Below are 16,533 nucleotides of genomic sequence, written 5' to 3' on the forward strand. Positions count from 1 at the left end.
AAACTCATGTAGAGTTGAAATTTGAAAAAAAAGACCATGACAGACGGTGGTGTTTGTTATTTGTTATAATGTCAGAAAAATAAGATGTGTGAGGCTAAAACGAGTAACGCTGAAAAACTTTTCAACCGTTCAAGGTTCAAATCAGTGAACGTCATTTACAGAGACACAACCTCTTGTCTTGTATTGCAATTTTTATTTAATTTGCTCAAACAAAACAATGTGTTAGCATGTAAGAAAAGACTAATTAACATGAGAACAGTATGGTACAATGCAGATGATAACTGGAAACCCATCCATGAAACTTGCTTCATCCAAATTCATCTCTGCAAATATTTCTGCAAATTCACAATTCTTTCAGTTCCCTCAGAAAAAAAAAAAAAAACTGGGTTCACAGACAAAGATAAATGCTTCTATCAGCTATCTGACATCAACATGGAGCAGACCTCACTGCAGAGGACAAAACAGATGTCCAAGTGTGTAAAGAAAGCTAAGCTGCTAAACACATGTGACATTTAAATGGCATGAGGGAACACAGAACACTGCAGCCAGACTGATCTGGACTACCAAACAGGGCTGTAGGTTCAAAAAAATCATCTCAGAGCGAAGATCACCTTCAAACCCCTATAGGCCTCATGTCTAAAAGGTTTGATTGTACTTCTGAGCTGTATGGATGTATAAGCAAGCTCACAACTGTATGGAAAAAAAAATCACATTTTTGTAAAAAAAAGCAAAAAAAAAGGAGATCTTGGTGCAAAGATGTTTTTTTTGGTGGGGAACAGTACCAAGGTCATTAAACTCTCCGTTCAAATCAACTTGACCATGATGGAGAAAAGAAAGACAAGCAAAATGACAACGGCATGTGATCATTATGACAGTCCCTAGATATTATTACTAGTCATCTTTATATCTTTGACATATTAAATGCAACTTCGGAACAAGGCACAAACCACGTAGCTTCACAAAGAGAAACTTTTCTTGATCAAAGCGCTTCACCTGCCATCGCGTCCAGAGGACTGAATACAGAGACGGACATCTTTTTTGTTAGATCTCTTGACAAAATGATACAAAAATAAGAAAGGCGACTTTGTTGAGAGTGATCAGGCTATGCTTAGCAGGAGACTGCAGAGTTGAATCCTTTGGTGAGATAGCCACACTGTTGGCGACAGAGGCTCTAAGCAACCCATGTCAGAGTATGTTGGTTTGCTCTGTGAGTTGGTGTCTTAAAGTGCAATTGATGCTGTGTAAACACTCAGTACAGGGAGCCTCTTGGCTGGATGTTTCCATTTAAAAAAGGATGAGAAGATGATTATCAACAGAGAGATATGAAACAGATCTGAAATCTGAAAAAGATGCCAAGACCGCCTGTCTACACTCAAACCAAAGGACTGTGGCATCCGTATGTCTGCACCAGAAATAAATACACTTTTCTCATCTCAGTGTTTTTAAGAAATTTGACCCAATCCAAAGCAAATGCGAGAAACTGAAACTCTAATCAGTGATTTCTCATCTTTTGTAGCAGAGCTATAACATCCAAGCCCTTGAACACAGTTGTGTAGTATGAGATCCAACAGCCGGACAGCCACTGATTAACAAACCTTACATTGGGATCCCAGGATAAAAGCAAGGCATGATGAGAACTCCTCAGCTGGTTCTCCTGATCATAATTTAAAGGGACACTCCACAGATTTTGTCATGAGGGGCACTGATCAGCCCCTGAAAACAGTTGTATTATGTCTTTTGCAGTTCTGGAGAATCTTTGTTGAGTCAGACAAAATACCCCTGATAATATCATAGTGACGGTGTTGCCTTGGCATAGGCTTGGAAACAACTCATTCTTAACCGAAATTTAGTATCACAAACTGGGACTGTGGAGTTTGAAGGTGTGTACATTAATCAGGCCAGTGTCTGATGAAAAGATGCTTTGAAGCTGCATTTTAGCAGGATTAAAAGTCAGGAAATTTCTGTCTTTGTTGATTTGATTTTGACTGTTGTTGTATGCCTAATGCAATTCTCAAGTCTGCAACTTTAATAAAGCACAATATTAAATCACAGGAGTGCCCCTTTAAGTGCTAAATAGTGTTACTGTTGCAAGGAAGCCAGAATTATGACATTAAGAGTGAAGTGCTGTGACAGTGTGCACATGGTAATGCTTTGTGTGTTCTCATTTTGATGGACGTAACAATCGAGGTACTACGAGATTCACACTGTCGATGCTAAGTCACAGAGCACCATTTTCCAGCTTGTTTAGGATGTCACTTTGCAAAGCCAGAGGTTGTTTTCAAGAGCCAAGCTTGTCCTGCACATCCCACTGTGGGTGGCTGTCACAGTCATGAGGTTTGATTGTATCAGTCCGACTGTCCCTCCTCAGGATGTCATTCAGACAGCAGGAGTGCAGAATTGTAACATGGAGTTTTAACCATGACCCTGACATGTGACCTCAGAGCAACAGCTACAGTATCTGGATATCAGTCTCTCAGCTCCCAACATATCCCTCTCAGGTTGATTGTACTTGAGCTATTAGCAAAACAAACTCAGCACTGAACTGAAGGAAATGTTGAAACACAAGTCTTTTTAGAATAAAGTGACAGTTCCCTTATCTCTGTAAAATCTCAGGGAAAATACAGTTTTTCATTTTAAGGATTTGACAGCGGTAGGAGAAAAAGGCAAAGAAAAAAAGATGAAACAAACACGTCATCACTAAGCACTGGTGAAATAGTAAATGGCACATTCATGTCCTCATACGGACACCATCTCTTACACTTTTGGGTTGTCCTGTGCACATTTCAAAAGTTTTACTTTATAAATGCAGTAAAATAAAAATAAAGGATAAAAAATCAGTTCAGCTCCAATGTGGCTAAAGATACAGTATCCTTGGATTTTATAGAAAAAAATAAAAAAGGAGAGTGTTGTGATTTAGAAATGGTGTTATTCCATGAATCATGTCTTACAGTGTCGCTCTGATATTCTTTCATGTCAGCCGACTTTCAGCTTCACAGAAAATCTGCGATACAAGAGGTGGCGTTTTGTCACACAGTAACATCGTCCAACGGGGGCTCAGGAGGGCCAAAAAGGACAGACAGACACTGATAAATGTCTGGTGGTGGTGGGACTGGGGTTGGTGGGCCTTAAAATAGATGCTACACTTATTGCTTGTAATAAAACATGTGACAGTTAATGCGATTTCGTGGCAGACTTGTGACCCTCACCGTATGAAGAAAACATGCATCAAACAGAGTACCTAAGTATGACAAACATGACAGAGACCGAGAGAGAAAGAGGGAGAGAGAGTCTTAAAATCAAAACGTCCTGGAAGGAAAAGTCAGTTCTATCTACACGTCCGGCCATGATCAACGAGCATGACGGGTATTAGCAAATCAGCACTTTCTGTTGACAGATAAAGTTTGGTAGAGAGCTACAATGGCTGCTGTCTGACAGGCAGCTACCCTCCATTTCTCATCCACCTGCCACTCGACAGTATGACCAAAGAAATGAGAGTAAAACGTCTCCACAGAGCACTCACTTCAGGAGGGAAACGACACTTCTGGTTATGATTCCACAGACGAAGAGACAGACAAGAGAGCATCCTGTGTAAAGGTTGGATTATTGAGCTACTTGATATGGCCATAGATCTACACTGAAACAGACATGGTTGATAGATACTTTTTTTTTCTAAATAACTTTTTCTCTCTTTTGTACATATTCTGGTTAAAATAGTATTTGAGGAAGACAAGCTTTACAGTGTCCTGCAGTGGTGGACCTCATCAGAAACTGTCAGTCCCCCATACACACTCTCACACACCCACACATGCACGCACACGGGCTACCCCTATGGCATTATGGGAAAAAAGTTTTGATTTTTCATCCCCACCTTCTTCCTGTCTCCAAACTTTCTTAATAAAAGCGCCTTTTGATAGTTAATCACAAGAGTTCTGATTCTTAGCATCAACACTGCTGTTCACATATGCGCCAATGGTTAATACAGTATCATCGAAGAGTTCAATATTGTTTCCTGTGTGTTTTTTCTTGTTATTATAGGACAAAGAGAGAGGAATCATCTTTGCATAAAGACACTGGCTTCTCTTTCAGACTGTGCACTGTCCTCCAGGATGCAATGCCCTCAGCGGGGGGAGGGCTGGGGTGGGGAGGCAGCAGGAACACCAGCCTCCATAGAGTGGATTCTGTGAGGCACAGCTGTCAGTTACAAGCCTCCCACCACTACCCTGTCCATTGTTGTTCTGTCCGATGCCGCTCTGCCCCAAATTATGTCCTCTCTCAGTATTAATATGATTATTGTCATCATCGCCATCTCAACCGTGTTGCTGATTTTATTTTCCGCTGTTGTGTTGTCATGTCTTAAATTGACTGTGGTTGTCTGTTGGGTCACGTGGATGTAGATGCTGTGAAGAAGGACGTCGGATCCTCTACGCCGTGCTGGACTTGCCCAGCTCCTCCCTGATTGCTGAAGACACAAAGACAAAGACTCACTGGGTTATTTTTGACCAGACCTTGCACTTGTGGAGCTGTTGCAGTGATGTGTGGAGTATATTAACATACCAATACATAACCTAAAGAGATGTAATGGCAGTGTAGTTTATAGTTCCATCACAGTTTACTGACACAGTTGTCCTGTGTAATGCTAATTATTATTGACACTTTCACTTTCAGTGTGACCGCTTGTGTTTATTGCCCTGTTGGACTTTGTAGCATGTTCCCAGATGTCAGCAACTTTGGTCAGTACAATATTTAAACCCAGGATTAAATAAACCATGAAATATTCAGGGCCGGATCCCACTAGTGGGCCCTGGGACAAAAAGTGAGCTGTGGGCCCCATTGAGCCCCTGATGTTTTTTAACCTAGTTATTTAAGTTAAAGAATATTCACCCTGTTAGCCTTATATAGACTGGAATATTAAAGGTATTAAAACTAGATCTTGACACACAGCCTCAAGATTACAGGATTTGGTTCTGATATCAATAGAGACCTGACATGCGTTCCAAAAAGGCTGGCTAAGCATGGAGCTGCCATACACAACTACAAGAGTGTCAGGTGGGGCTACTGTGCTGAATGCAGCCAGCTGCTGGAAACCCTCAGGCAGCTCATCTGTAAGACTCTGCAAAATCCTGCCTTCTGCTGCAACAACATCAGTGCTGCAGTTTATCAAGTTATTAAGTATTAAGTTATGATACAATAATACAGTACCGCTGATGTCATCAAAAGAATTACTTTACTGTAACTGAGAAGAGAATATATATGTTATTTCACTTCCTGTCTTCAGCCAGCATTCCAGGATTGGGTATGATAACCCCCTAATAAATGTTATCCAAACAAAGCTCAGTGAAAGGATGGAAAATAAAAGAAAGAAGAAAAGAGAAAGAGTAACTGTTGCACTGCTGTCTTTAGTGTTTGATATACAGATTTTCTACAAGAGAGACGTCTATCAGCTCTACTGGTCTCTCTGCAGGATGGCTGAAGTGTGTGTGCATAGCGAGTAAAGATTTCAACTATAATTACCATCAATGAGCTCCTCTTTTAGCTTTGACAGCTCCTTCCTCATCTCATCCAGAATGTCCTGAAAAAAATGAACAAAGCAAAGTCACCTTGGCATACAAACATGAGCAACGTAAGCCCTCAGAGGAGAGACAAAGCAGTCTCGTGGCACCTAGCAGCTCTGGTTTCCACCTTCAACTCCCCGTGGACAGTCACATGACATTAGGAGAAGATGCTAACGAACAGTTTCCTTTGGCTTTTGGATTAAGTTGGGTGGAGGATCTGCCAACTGGCCAACTGCTTTATCCCTGTGAGATTAGGCCTAAAGACTCACTTAGTGACAGCAAGATGTAAACAAAGTAATAGAGAGAGTATGTGGGTAAATGAGTGTTATGAGCCTTAAGTTTCAGCTACACTCTTTTGCCTCCAAATCACACTGAAGAGAAAGCGATAATGACAGCAGTGGGTTTGGAGGGTGTCATCTGTCTCCCAGTCACACTGCTGAGACCAGACAGATAGCCAGGACTCTGTGAGACTCTGGACTTATCTAACAGGCTCATTCACAGAGGTCAGAGGGAGGAGCTGCCTTATAACAGGACGGGTCACTGCACACACCCACACTGGTATTCTAGCAAACTGTGCTGCATAATTAGTTATAAGACAAAGAGACCAATGAAAATCCCTGTGTCAGTGTAAACTACGCCTGAGATTAACAGGTGCTGCACCGTGAAACCAAACATAACACGCAACATCCCACCATGATCACTACATGTAACATTACCATTTTTAATTTGCAGGTCATGCACTGAAAGCAGTTTTTGTGTGATGAACAAATACAAACTATCTTGAAGCAGAATTACATGTCAACCTTGTATAATTTAGACATTTACCCCTAAATCAGTGTTTTGTGCAGCATATTAGTGTAAAACAAATAAAAGAGTATGTTTCATACAAATGTATTGATCAAATTAGGATTATCTATGGATTTTACTGAATGTAATGGACTACCATCTGTAAGTACTAAAAATTCATCCGATGCACTTAAAATGTAATTGACAGACAGGATGCATTAAAGCATGTGGATGAAGCGCTGGCTTGAGGTGGGCTTAAAGTGCTCACAGGCCGGACGACTTCGTGCCACACAGAAGGTGTATCTCAATGGGGGAGAGAGACTTGGTTGCAGCTGACACAGACTGGCACCAACATATATATATATATATATATATATATATATATATATATGTATAACATCCCACCCATCATGTACAGTGATGAAATAAGAGTTCATCTTGTAATTTGTGAAACAATAATCCAAGTGTTCACCTACCTGTTTCAATCTGTCATAGTCAACAGCTTCTGTTGGCACACCGTTGGCACTTAAGGATGCAGTGGGCGTAGGAGTGGATTTAGGTCTGAGAGGAGAGACAAAGAACAGAAACTGAACTCGGTGTAAAAGAAAGAAAAGGAGTCAGGAACAAGGTGGAAACAGGATGCTCAGAGAACAACACTGGCTGCTACATTACCATATGCTGCAAACAGGGTAATCAAAGGAAGATTAAATATCTTATATCAAAGCAATATATGCATGCTTTTTGTCTGATGAGACATATCCTCTTACTTAGCTTTATGTTAGTGCATTTCACTTGTTTCAAGATTTTATTACTGCTTCTGAGTAACTTTTAAATAATTTAAGTAATAATAAAGCCGTTTGATCAACACTAACAAGTACAAAACAGCTTTGTCAAAGCTAGAGTTTCTTTGTACCCAACAAATGTACTTGTTTTTAGTCTGCTGCATTACTTTTAAGCTAACTGTGGGCTCTTTATAAATCTTGGTCAGTGAAATTTTCCTGTTGTGTTGGCAGATAATTTAGCACATTTTAGTAACACTTCCCTGGTTTTATTGATTGTTTTGTTGTTCTTGAGAGCTGAGTTTTTGCGGTGTATCAAATAAATACACATTTTGGATTTAGTAAGGTCATTCAAACCACAGCATGTGACTTCATATTAGCACTTAAACCAGCACTAACTTTATGCAACATCAGACTGCAACGTTCACTGGAGCATCGCCGATGGACAACGACTAAATAAAGATGAGTGATGATGATGACTAACTAATGATAACTAATAAGAACGTGCACAAAATATAACCAGCATCTGGTGAGTGACTATTGGTATTTTCACAGCGTGGTGACTTTTCTGTCAGTGTACAGTCTTATGTAAAGCCATATGGTTTAAACATTTTCTTCTGGAATCCCTTAACGGGAAAATCATCCCTGAGCCAACCAGCATCACATCCAAGGAAGCTCTTTCCTCATTTGACTTTTGTGTTGCTATGGAAGACCTGCTGAAATGATTTATTTGTTCAGTACAATCATTTGATACAAAATGTGCACATTAAGGTAATGCAGCTAAAACTGTGGTTAGGAAACAGATCCTGGTCCCAGCATGCACACACATAGCCAGAGAGCACTCACCTAGACATGCATGTAAACACACACACATACACACACAATCATAGCAATCTACTGTATAAAACTAAGGAAGATACTTCTGTGAGGGAGGTTAGATGTCTGCAGTTATTTCCACTCATCCTCACACACCTCATAAAAGGATCTTATAGTGCAATAAGTGTCTTTGTGTACCATAAAACAAACATTTGATATTATCTGGAAACATCTTTTTTCTTTTAACTTCACTTTCAGTTGAACTTGCAAGGTGCAACCTTTTAGCAGCTCTGCTTACGCAGACCTTTTTTTCTTCTCACACGTCTGAAGAAAAGCGGTAAGCCAGGAGAATACCAGCAATGAGGGAAAGTTTCTAGATGCAGCTACACCGAGAGAGCTCAGAGAGCAGCCAATCACTTTCAAGAGAGGAAGCGTGACAGGAAGGAGAAGTGAAAGAAAAGGAAATGAGATCGACGGCAGGTCATTTAATAGCTATATGTTGGAAATGCTGTGTACTGGAACACGGACATGAAGTTTGTGGTTCTTTAGTTTTCTAAATTCTTTGTAGAATGTGTAGAACTTTTACAATATTTAAAAATGTTCATTAATGTATTTGTTCATGGTGAATAAATGATTTAATCCATGCCATTAGGAGTTAACACAATTGTACAATACTATAATCATGTGCCGGGCTACGACTTCATGAGGTCTAACAAGTCCGAGTGTGCTCAGCTCTCTGTGGGCCACATACAGTCACTTTTAATATGCTGGACTCAAAAGACGCCCATCTGGTCTCTTCTCTTGTGCATGTGTGTGCACACACATACACTTAGACACACAGCGGGGCCTTATCTGTGAGTGCCGGCTGGATCTGCTCTGGCTCTACAATGATAAAACTGTGCCAAGTCTATGCCGCACTGGGCGGACACTCATTTCTGTGTCTGTGTGTATGATAGCGTGGGTGCACAGTGTGTGACGCACAAATATGGATTTCCTTGTTTTAAAGGAAACAAGAAAATAGCTTGGAGGGCAGCGGGCAGAGCAGCATGCAAAAACAATGACTCAATTACATTAAGGATGTGCCATACAGACAATGGCTGCTTTAGACATATTGTACCAAATGGCAGATATCAAACAACAGACGAACAGAGCTGGCCCCTGCAGGTTGATCAATTTAGAGAAGAACACAAAGACGACACAGGATTCATTCCAAACATTTCATCCAAGCATTTGTAAATAACCCCTCTCCAACAAAAACCATGTCCAGCACAGCAAACCTCGTTGAAAAAGAAGGAGATTGTTTTAAAGAAAAGGATTTCTCAAACTCTCCAGAGCCTTTTCTCTCTACCTGTTGGAGGAATCTGCTCCCACGTGATTTCTCCACGGAGACTCTCGTCTGTGTGAGCAGCAGAGACACTTTACAAATTACAGCGTAGCATCTATCTGTGTGTGTGTGTGTGTGTGTGTGTGTGTGTGTCTAGCCTTATGACCTGGCCTGGGGTCTGTGATGTTCATGACGCCCACTCTGCTTTATGTTTATTCAACAGGCTTTTATGCACTCATATTCACCCTTCCTTGAAATTTAATGCTGGAGTAGAGAATTAGCACTACACACAATGTCTTTTAAGATGTATGATGGGTAATGTGTGAAAATGGATGTTTCGCCAGTTTTTAAGTCAACCCTTGTTAGCCAAAAAGTAGTTCTGAGAGTCAAACACTTGCTTTAATTGATGAACTAGCGGTACATTTATGTCCTGTTGAGATGTAAAACCACCTTGATGTTAACAGCTGAATGACACCTACAGTTAGCAGTGAAACTGGGGAAACCAGACTTTAGGAAAGTACGCAGAGCATACGTGTGATTGTGACGCATCCATCGAACCAAAAAAGGCTGAAAACATCATAAAAAAGGACAAAAAGTAACTTAGTAATTGCTTTGCTAAATTTGATACTACTCTGCTCTTCTTCATTTGCACACCGACACCTCAGCGTTTAGTCGAGAGTGTGACGTACATCCAACGTGCACACGAAGGCGACATAAGCTTTAGTGATGTTAGCCAGTGCTGAACGGCCCCAGCAGTGCATCATGCTAAAGCTAGCTGATGCTAATGCTTCGATCTGTCCCCATGGTCTTTTTTGCTGAAGTTTAGTAGCCTCGCTGCTAGCAATCAGATGGGTAATAAACATGAATAATGTGGCAAAATATACCACATTTAAACTTTTTAAGCATTCTAGGATATAAAAATGTACTTTAAGTGCAACAATATTTTGCAGATGACAAAATGTAAGAGAAGCGACATGTTGAACAGAGAGGTGGGGAGATACTGTACCTTCCGATAACTGGAGATTTGCTACCGTTCATGGTGTTTGTTCTTTCCCATGGCTTCCTGGGCATGTCTGGAGAAAAAAAAATATGTAAACCAAACTCAAGTATTCAGTAAAGTAAATTCTCCTGTAATCACCATAAAAAAGTAAACTCTCTAGAACTATAAAGCAGCAGATTTGCTGTGATTTCAATGCATGAAGACTGAAACTAGATTAATGCTAACTTGGATCCTCGTCGCCTGTGTTAGGAAGATGCATATTAATTCCTGCTGTTGTTGCTGATGCGTCCCTCCCAACCTTCAGACTCCAAGTGTTGGTTTCCACTGACACTCACCTGGTGTGCTACAGGCTGACATTTTAGGGGTCGTGTTGATCTCGCCCTCCTCCTGTTGGACAGACAGATGAGGATCAAAGGTCAAAGATGAGTCCCACTCAGAGGGTGATAATCAGGAAGAATGGATATCTTTTAGACAGCAACAGACAGTCAGGAGGAGCTTCTTATTTTGTCTGGGTTTAACCAGTAACATCAAGACACAGCCATCCTTTAAACTTAAAACACCAGAGATCAAGGCAAAATGCCCCCCACCATTCGCTGTAAACTCTAGGGATGGTTGTGTGAAAATCCCAGTAGATCAGCAGTTTCTGAAATATTCAAACCAGCACATCTGGCACCAACAACCGTGTCACGTTCAAAGTCACTTCAGTCTTCTGATTTTAAGTAAAGGCCTGGTTTTCACTGCAGTCCAGGTAAGTTTTGGAGGCTTTATGTACAGGAAAGTAGGGATTACAGACTGGAATGTGTTGCATGACATCCACACAAGACACACACACTATCACACAGATAAAGCACTGAGTGATTGAGGACTCATTTCAGACAGGAATGTAGTGAATGTCGTACATACCGTGCAGCCAGGACTGAGACTGACCAAACCATGTGTGTCATCACACAGAGGAGCTATTGTTTGATTCAGCAGTGAGCAGTAAATCATGATATTTTGGACCTAAATCAAGCAACACATAGATATCACAGACATGAGAGGAGACAGACAATACTTACTGATCTCTGGTCAGGTTCAGGTGATGAGCCCTTCTCAGCAATTCTTCTCCTGTAAGATATGAAGCCCGGATAAAGATTCATGTTGAGCAATGAACGAACACGGCCCAAACTATTTCTCTCTAATTCTTTTATTTTCATCTGCTATTCTTGAAATTTAGCAGATACACCCATATAATGGAGCAGGAAGAATGATTTGAATTATGAAGAAAAAAGTAAGGACCAATGGGATCTGATCAGTGCTGCCAGAAATATGTCACCACAAAATAACTAAATAAAATCAAGAACCAAAGAACGTTTATTTCTTTAATTCTGAAAGAATGTGAAACGAGATCTGGAATTCATCAGAAGCAGTTGAGTGTATGTGCTTGACTGTTGCTAACAATACCATATGATGTGACTGTACCTCCTGGCCAATAGGGCGCTCATCTCCTCCATTAGCCCTCCTCCTCCAGGCAGGGGGCCGTTGCCTCTTGCTTCAGATTTGGCCCCCGCGGCCCCTCCAGCACCCAACATGGCTGCTGCCAGAGCTGCCCCAGCATCATCACTCTGAAGGGATATGAACAACATCTCGTGAAACACAGATGAAGCGCTACGAGTTTGTTACAATCAGAGCGTGGCATTAACCAGATTTTGAGAATAATACATGAACTGAAAACATTTCTTCTGAAAAGAAAGCCATAAATAGAGAAAAATGTAAATTTCTAGTTGAATTTTGTAATGTTAAACACTTGAGCAGACATGCAGTGATTTGTAGAGGGGCTGTCGGCATTACATGCCAACCTCCCCTGAGTCTGAGATGAGATGTGACAGATGGTGACTGTGTGTGTGTGATCATGCATGAACATGGAGCGTGTGCGTGAATGTTTCAGTGACAGTGATTCTGTGTGATGATGTATGAGGATAATGTGTGACGGCTGTTTGTGTATCAACAGTCAGTCTGTCAGTGTTTCACCAAAAATAAGACAGAATAGAATTGTGTGTAAGTGTATGCAGCTAATCATAATTCTTTTGTGTAATATATTTGATGCTAATTTTATTGATGCTGCCTGTAACACCAAATTTCCCCAGCTGGGGATTAATAAAGTTGATCTTATCTTATAACTTGTATGCTACAGATATACAGAGCTGTATGAGTATAGACAGGACTGATCAAACCTTCCACTGATCAAACAACCAATCACGTGCTCACCCTTGGCACTTTGCGCAGCTTGGCTCCGGCGAGGGCAGCCGCCAGACCTGAGATAGGGCGGTCCTCCGCAGGAGAGAACAGTCCAGCGGGAAGGGGAGGCGCCGGGGGAGGGGGTGGGGCTCCAGGAGGAGGAGGTGGACCTGGTGGAGGAGGGGGGGTCCCGCCTGGAGTCAGTGTAGGAGGGAGTGGAGGAGGTGGGGGCGGGGGAGGGTGGCCGGCTGGGGTGGTGGGGGTGGCGACCGGGGTGGCGGCCGCAGAGGTCACAGTGGAGCCGGGTGGCAGGGGTGGAGGTGGGGGAGGGGTCGGGGTGCTCAACCCCGGGGTCTGCACCACGTCTGTCGAGGGGTGGGGGATGGGTGGAGACACAGGGATGGAAAATTAAGGTCAAAATGTGATTTTTTAGAAAACCATTACAGAGCTAAAAAAATCTGCTGATTTAGTCTAAACTGAGTCTGAGATCATGTCAATATCTGTCTAAAATCTGACACTGGGTCTGCCTGCTCACTGTAAATCTGTGTTGAGGGAGACGCTGGTGGGCTGGAGAATGGTGACTGCTTATCAAATGAAATACAGCATGGTTTACACACAAGCTATGAGAGCATGCCAGATCATACCACAGCAAATCTTATGGCATGAACATGCAGCATTCGTGAGTGGTAGTGACGGGGTTTATCGTTAGAAGCAGGACGTTAGACAGGTTTATTATGTTAAAGAAACCCAAAATAATTAGATGATGAACAATAAGTTTCAGTTTATCCTTTCTGGAATGCAAACATTCCAATAAATCCAGCAAAGACTCAAAAAAGAATCAACACTGAGCATTATATCAACAAAACACACTTTTTGGTGCGCACACACACACACTCAACATAACATATAATGACCAAAAGACAATCAACACAGGAACTTAGGCAGCAGTTGCATTTAGGTCAATGTCATCTGCCTTAATATGACAGACGTCCTAATTCATAGGTTGACAAACGATGATCACATCTGTAGTCTGATAAATATGAATTAGTTTTGTCCCTGTTACACAAAATGTTTACTTCACATCGGATGAAGTTCTCATCACAGACCTTAGTCCATGATCAATAATCTATGGAATGTGAACATGCTGTGTTGTGATCAATATTAAACCAGCAGTGCAGTCCCTTCCAGCCAATCAGTTTGATGATGTCTGAGGTCAAAGGTCATTAGAACACCTCCTGTGGCTAATAAGAGAAAGGTCAGTAGAGCACTGGTTTAGTTGCACAGGAATGCTGCTAGTCTGATTTATTTTAAGACACATTTAAAGTCCCACAGACTGAGGGACAGCTTCTTCCCCAGAGCTGTTAGAGCTATCACCCCCAGCAGCCCCTCACTGCAGTGAGAGACTGTGTGAACTGTGAACACTGCACACCGCACTTTACACCTACACCTCTACCTCCACCTGCACCTTCTGTGTACTTGACTTTTATGTACACACATATACTATAATTATATACATTTTAGTATATCAGCACATTTCAGTTTCATTGGCATATTTTATTCTGTCGGTACATTTCACTGTGTATATTTTATATTTTATTCTGCTTGTATATTTTATTCTGTTTGCACATTTCACTTCCATATTTTATTGTTTATTGTTTAGTATATTTTATTGCCTAAGTATATTTTCATTCTGTTATATTTTTAATTGCTTCACGAATATTTTTTTTTATTGCATGTTGGTTTATTTTATTTTATTGTAGTTATCTTAATTTTATTCACTCTTTCTAGTCTTATCTTTCTTACCATCTAACATGGGGGTTGCAATGAAAATTTCATTGACATGTGCAATGACAATAAAGACTCTTGAATCTTGAATCTTGATCTTGAAGTTGGATTTCGAAAACTTTTAAAATTATTAAATTGAGACAGAAAGCTAAGAAAGTGGAAATTTCAACTTAAATTATTCATGGTTCCATATTTGGTGATGTAATAAAAAAACTGATGAAAAAACAAAGACAATTGTCTTGATGGCAAGCTCAATGTCCGTCCTTTTAAAATTCCAATTTAACTGAAAAAATCAGGTCCCTCATTGTGGGTGGAAGGCCACTGAAACACTTCTCTTGGGAAATCAATTTTAATATTGTACAACGACTAGATAGCAATGAGAATTTGAATGGTCATAGGACAGTCAGTGATCCACTGAGGTCTAGTTCAGAGAGAACATCCTGCTGCGACTATATACAGGGAGGGGGCTTGGTTGACTGCACACTGACTTTAGGACACACAGTGAAAAGACAAACGAGGGAGAATCAAACAGAAAAATAATAAGATCAAGACAGAAGTGGAAAAAATGCTGAACTTTAACAAAAATGGATCGATGACAGAAAAAAGGCAGAGAGATGGAGAAGACAGCGGTTGTGTGCAGACTTCAGTCAGTGATCTGCATCCACATAACAACAGAAACCTTTCAAATAGACAGACATGCCAAGCCGACAGGCCGGACGTATTCCATATCCAGTGAACAGTCAGAAGGCCAAGACCTTTAAGCAGCAAGCACATGATCATACATGCAATGATGAAACTGACACAAAGTTAGACAGGTCTGAAAAGCAGTGACTATGACACAGGAGATCCCGGGACAGTCACCTTAATGTCAGGAACTGCCTGTCAGTATTACTGTATTATGGGACTCACATTGTGCTGTGGCCAGTTCAGTAACACGGTAACAGATCCAACAGCGTTCAAGCCCCCTCTGTTAGTGTGTGAGTCAAAAAGCAGTGAAAGGCAGAGGGGAGAAAGAGAGACAAGAGTCTGGACTGGAGGCCTTACCATGGGGCTGGGGTTGACAGGTGAGGCCCCACTGAGGCGGGTGGGGCTCTGGGCCTGTAGCTGTGTCTGGCTCCCCTGGCCCCGACAGGCCCAGGCCCACGGGGAGAGAGAGGTGCTCAGCAGAGGCAGAGGTGGCGGCGGCTGCAGCAGCAGGGGGTGCTGTGGAGGGAGAGGGCACACCAGGAGCCTGGGATGAGGAGGGGGGAGACGAGACGGAGGAGGAAAACGGAGGGGGAGCTACGGGGGAGGGGAGAGGAGGCGGGGTGGGTGGGGGCGGTGGGGTGGGGCAGGCGATACCGATGGGTGTGTGGCTGTGCGGGATGGTCACGGGGGAAGGTGCGGGGAACATGGGTGGGCCGTTTGGGGCCGGTGAGGGGGGCTTCTGGGTGAGAGGGGAAGGTGCTGCGATGGGGATGAGCGGCCGTGGGCCGGCAGCCTTCCCAGGGGGGCTACTTATCATGACAGGGGGTGAGGGGGGCAGGGGGGTGAAGTTGCATGCTGACCACACCACAGACTTGGGTGGAGGAGGTGGGGCCGGGACGGGGGCTGGAGCAGGAGGCGGGGCTTGGGGAAAGGCTTGCTGTCGCCTTGGTACGGTGGCGTAATGAGGCAGGACGGGATGGAAGGCAGAACCAAGCGAGGTGGCGAATCGGGAGGCCGAATGCCTTAGAGGTGGGGTTGGGGGAGTGGTCGAGGAGGGCGATGGCGTCCCAGGGGCTGGGTAGGTGGGCGTGGACGGAGACACGGGTGTGGAGGACGTCCTGCTGTACTCCTGAGGCGTGGGAGTGCACAGGGTGCTTTCGAAAGCTAGATGCACGCCACGTGAAAAGACAAACCAAGGACAAGACAGGACAGAAGGGAGGAGGCGACGCAAGGAAGGAAAGAAGGCCGGAAGGAAGCAGCCGTCATGCACACAGAGGGGAAAGACAGCAGGTCAGGAAAGAGAGAAGGAAGGAGGGAGGGAGGAAAAAAGAGAAGGGGGCAGGTGAAGCAGGAAAAACCAGCACAGAGCTATACCAACGTTTTTTTTCCAAGTTCTGTGTATTCTGTTGGGCTGAGGTGACGCTACTATGTTAGTGGACAGGTGTTAGCAACAAAGCTTTCATAGTCTTGTTTGCGAGAGAAGGGGGGGAGAACAAACGGGCCGAGGAGGAAAATTCAGAGGAGCGAGAGTTTACCATGTAGCACACAGCCATAGAACAGAAACCAAGTAGATGCAACTCATCACAT

The 16,533-nt window shown here is 42.7% G+C and overlaps 1 protein-coding gene across 5 annotated transcripts in view; it reads right to left on the bottom strand.

Moving 5' to 3' along the window:
* Positions 1 to 173: 173 nt before the first annotated feature.
* enah (ENAH actin regulator) overlaps positions 174 to 16,533 on the bottom strand; it is a 115,118-nt gene continuing 98,758 nt past the window's right edge. For 2 of the 5 annotated variants that reach the window (XM_041958622.1, XM_041958621.1), the window contains exons 6-15: positions 15,304 to 15,462; positions 12,505 to 12,839; positions 11,719 to 11,861; positions 11,316 to 11,364; positions 10,593 to 10,644; positions 10,264 to 10,330; positions 9,282 to 9,329; positions 6,815 to 6,899; positions 5,512 to 5,569; positions 174 to 4,459 (exon numbers count right to left, since the gene is read on the bottom strand). In XM_041958622.1, coding sequence (XP_041814556.1) covers positions 4,422 to 4,459; positions 5,512 to 5,569; positions 6,815 to 6,899; positions 9,282 to 9,329; positions 10,264 to 10,330; positions 10,593 to 10,644; positions 11,316 to 11,364; positions 11,719 to 11,861; positions 12,505 to 12,839; positions 15,304 to 15,462 — 1,034 coding nt within the window. In that variant the 3' untranslated portion in view covers positions 174 to 4,421. Of the gene's footprint in view, positions 4,460 to 5,511; positions 5,570 to 6,814; positions 6,900 to 9,281; positions 9,330 to 10,263; positions 10,331 to 10,592; positions 10,645 to 11,315; positions 11,365 to 11,718; positions 11,862 to 12,504; positions 12,840 to 15,072; positions 15,077 to 15,303; positions 16,111 to 16,533 lie in introns of all 5 variants that reach the window. The other 3 variants (XM_041958620.1, XM_041958624.1, XM_041958625.1) reach the window with 3 other exon arrangements.

This window comes from Chelmon rostratus, chromosome 18 (genome assembly GCF_017976325.1).
Source record: "Chelmon rostratus isolate fCheRos1 chromosome 18, fCheRos1.pri, whole genome shotgun sequence".
NCBI classification, from domain to species: Eukaryota; Metazoa; Chordata; class Actinopteri; order Chaetodontiformes; family Chaetodontidae; genus Chelmon; species Chelmon rostratus.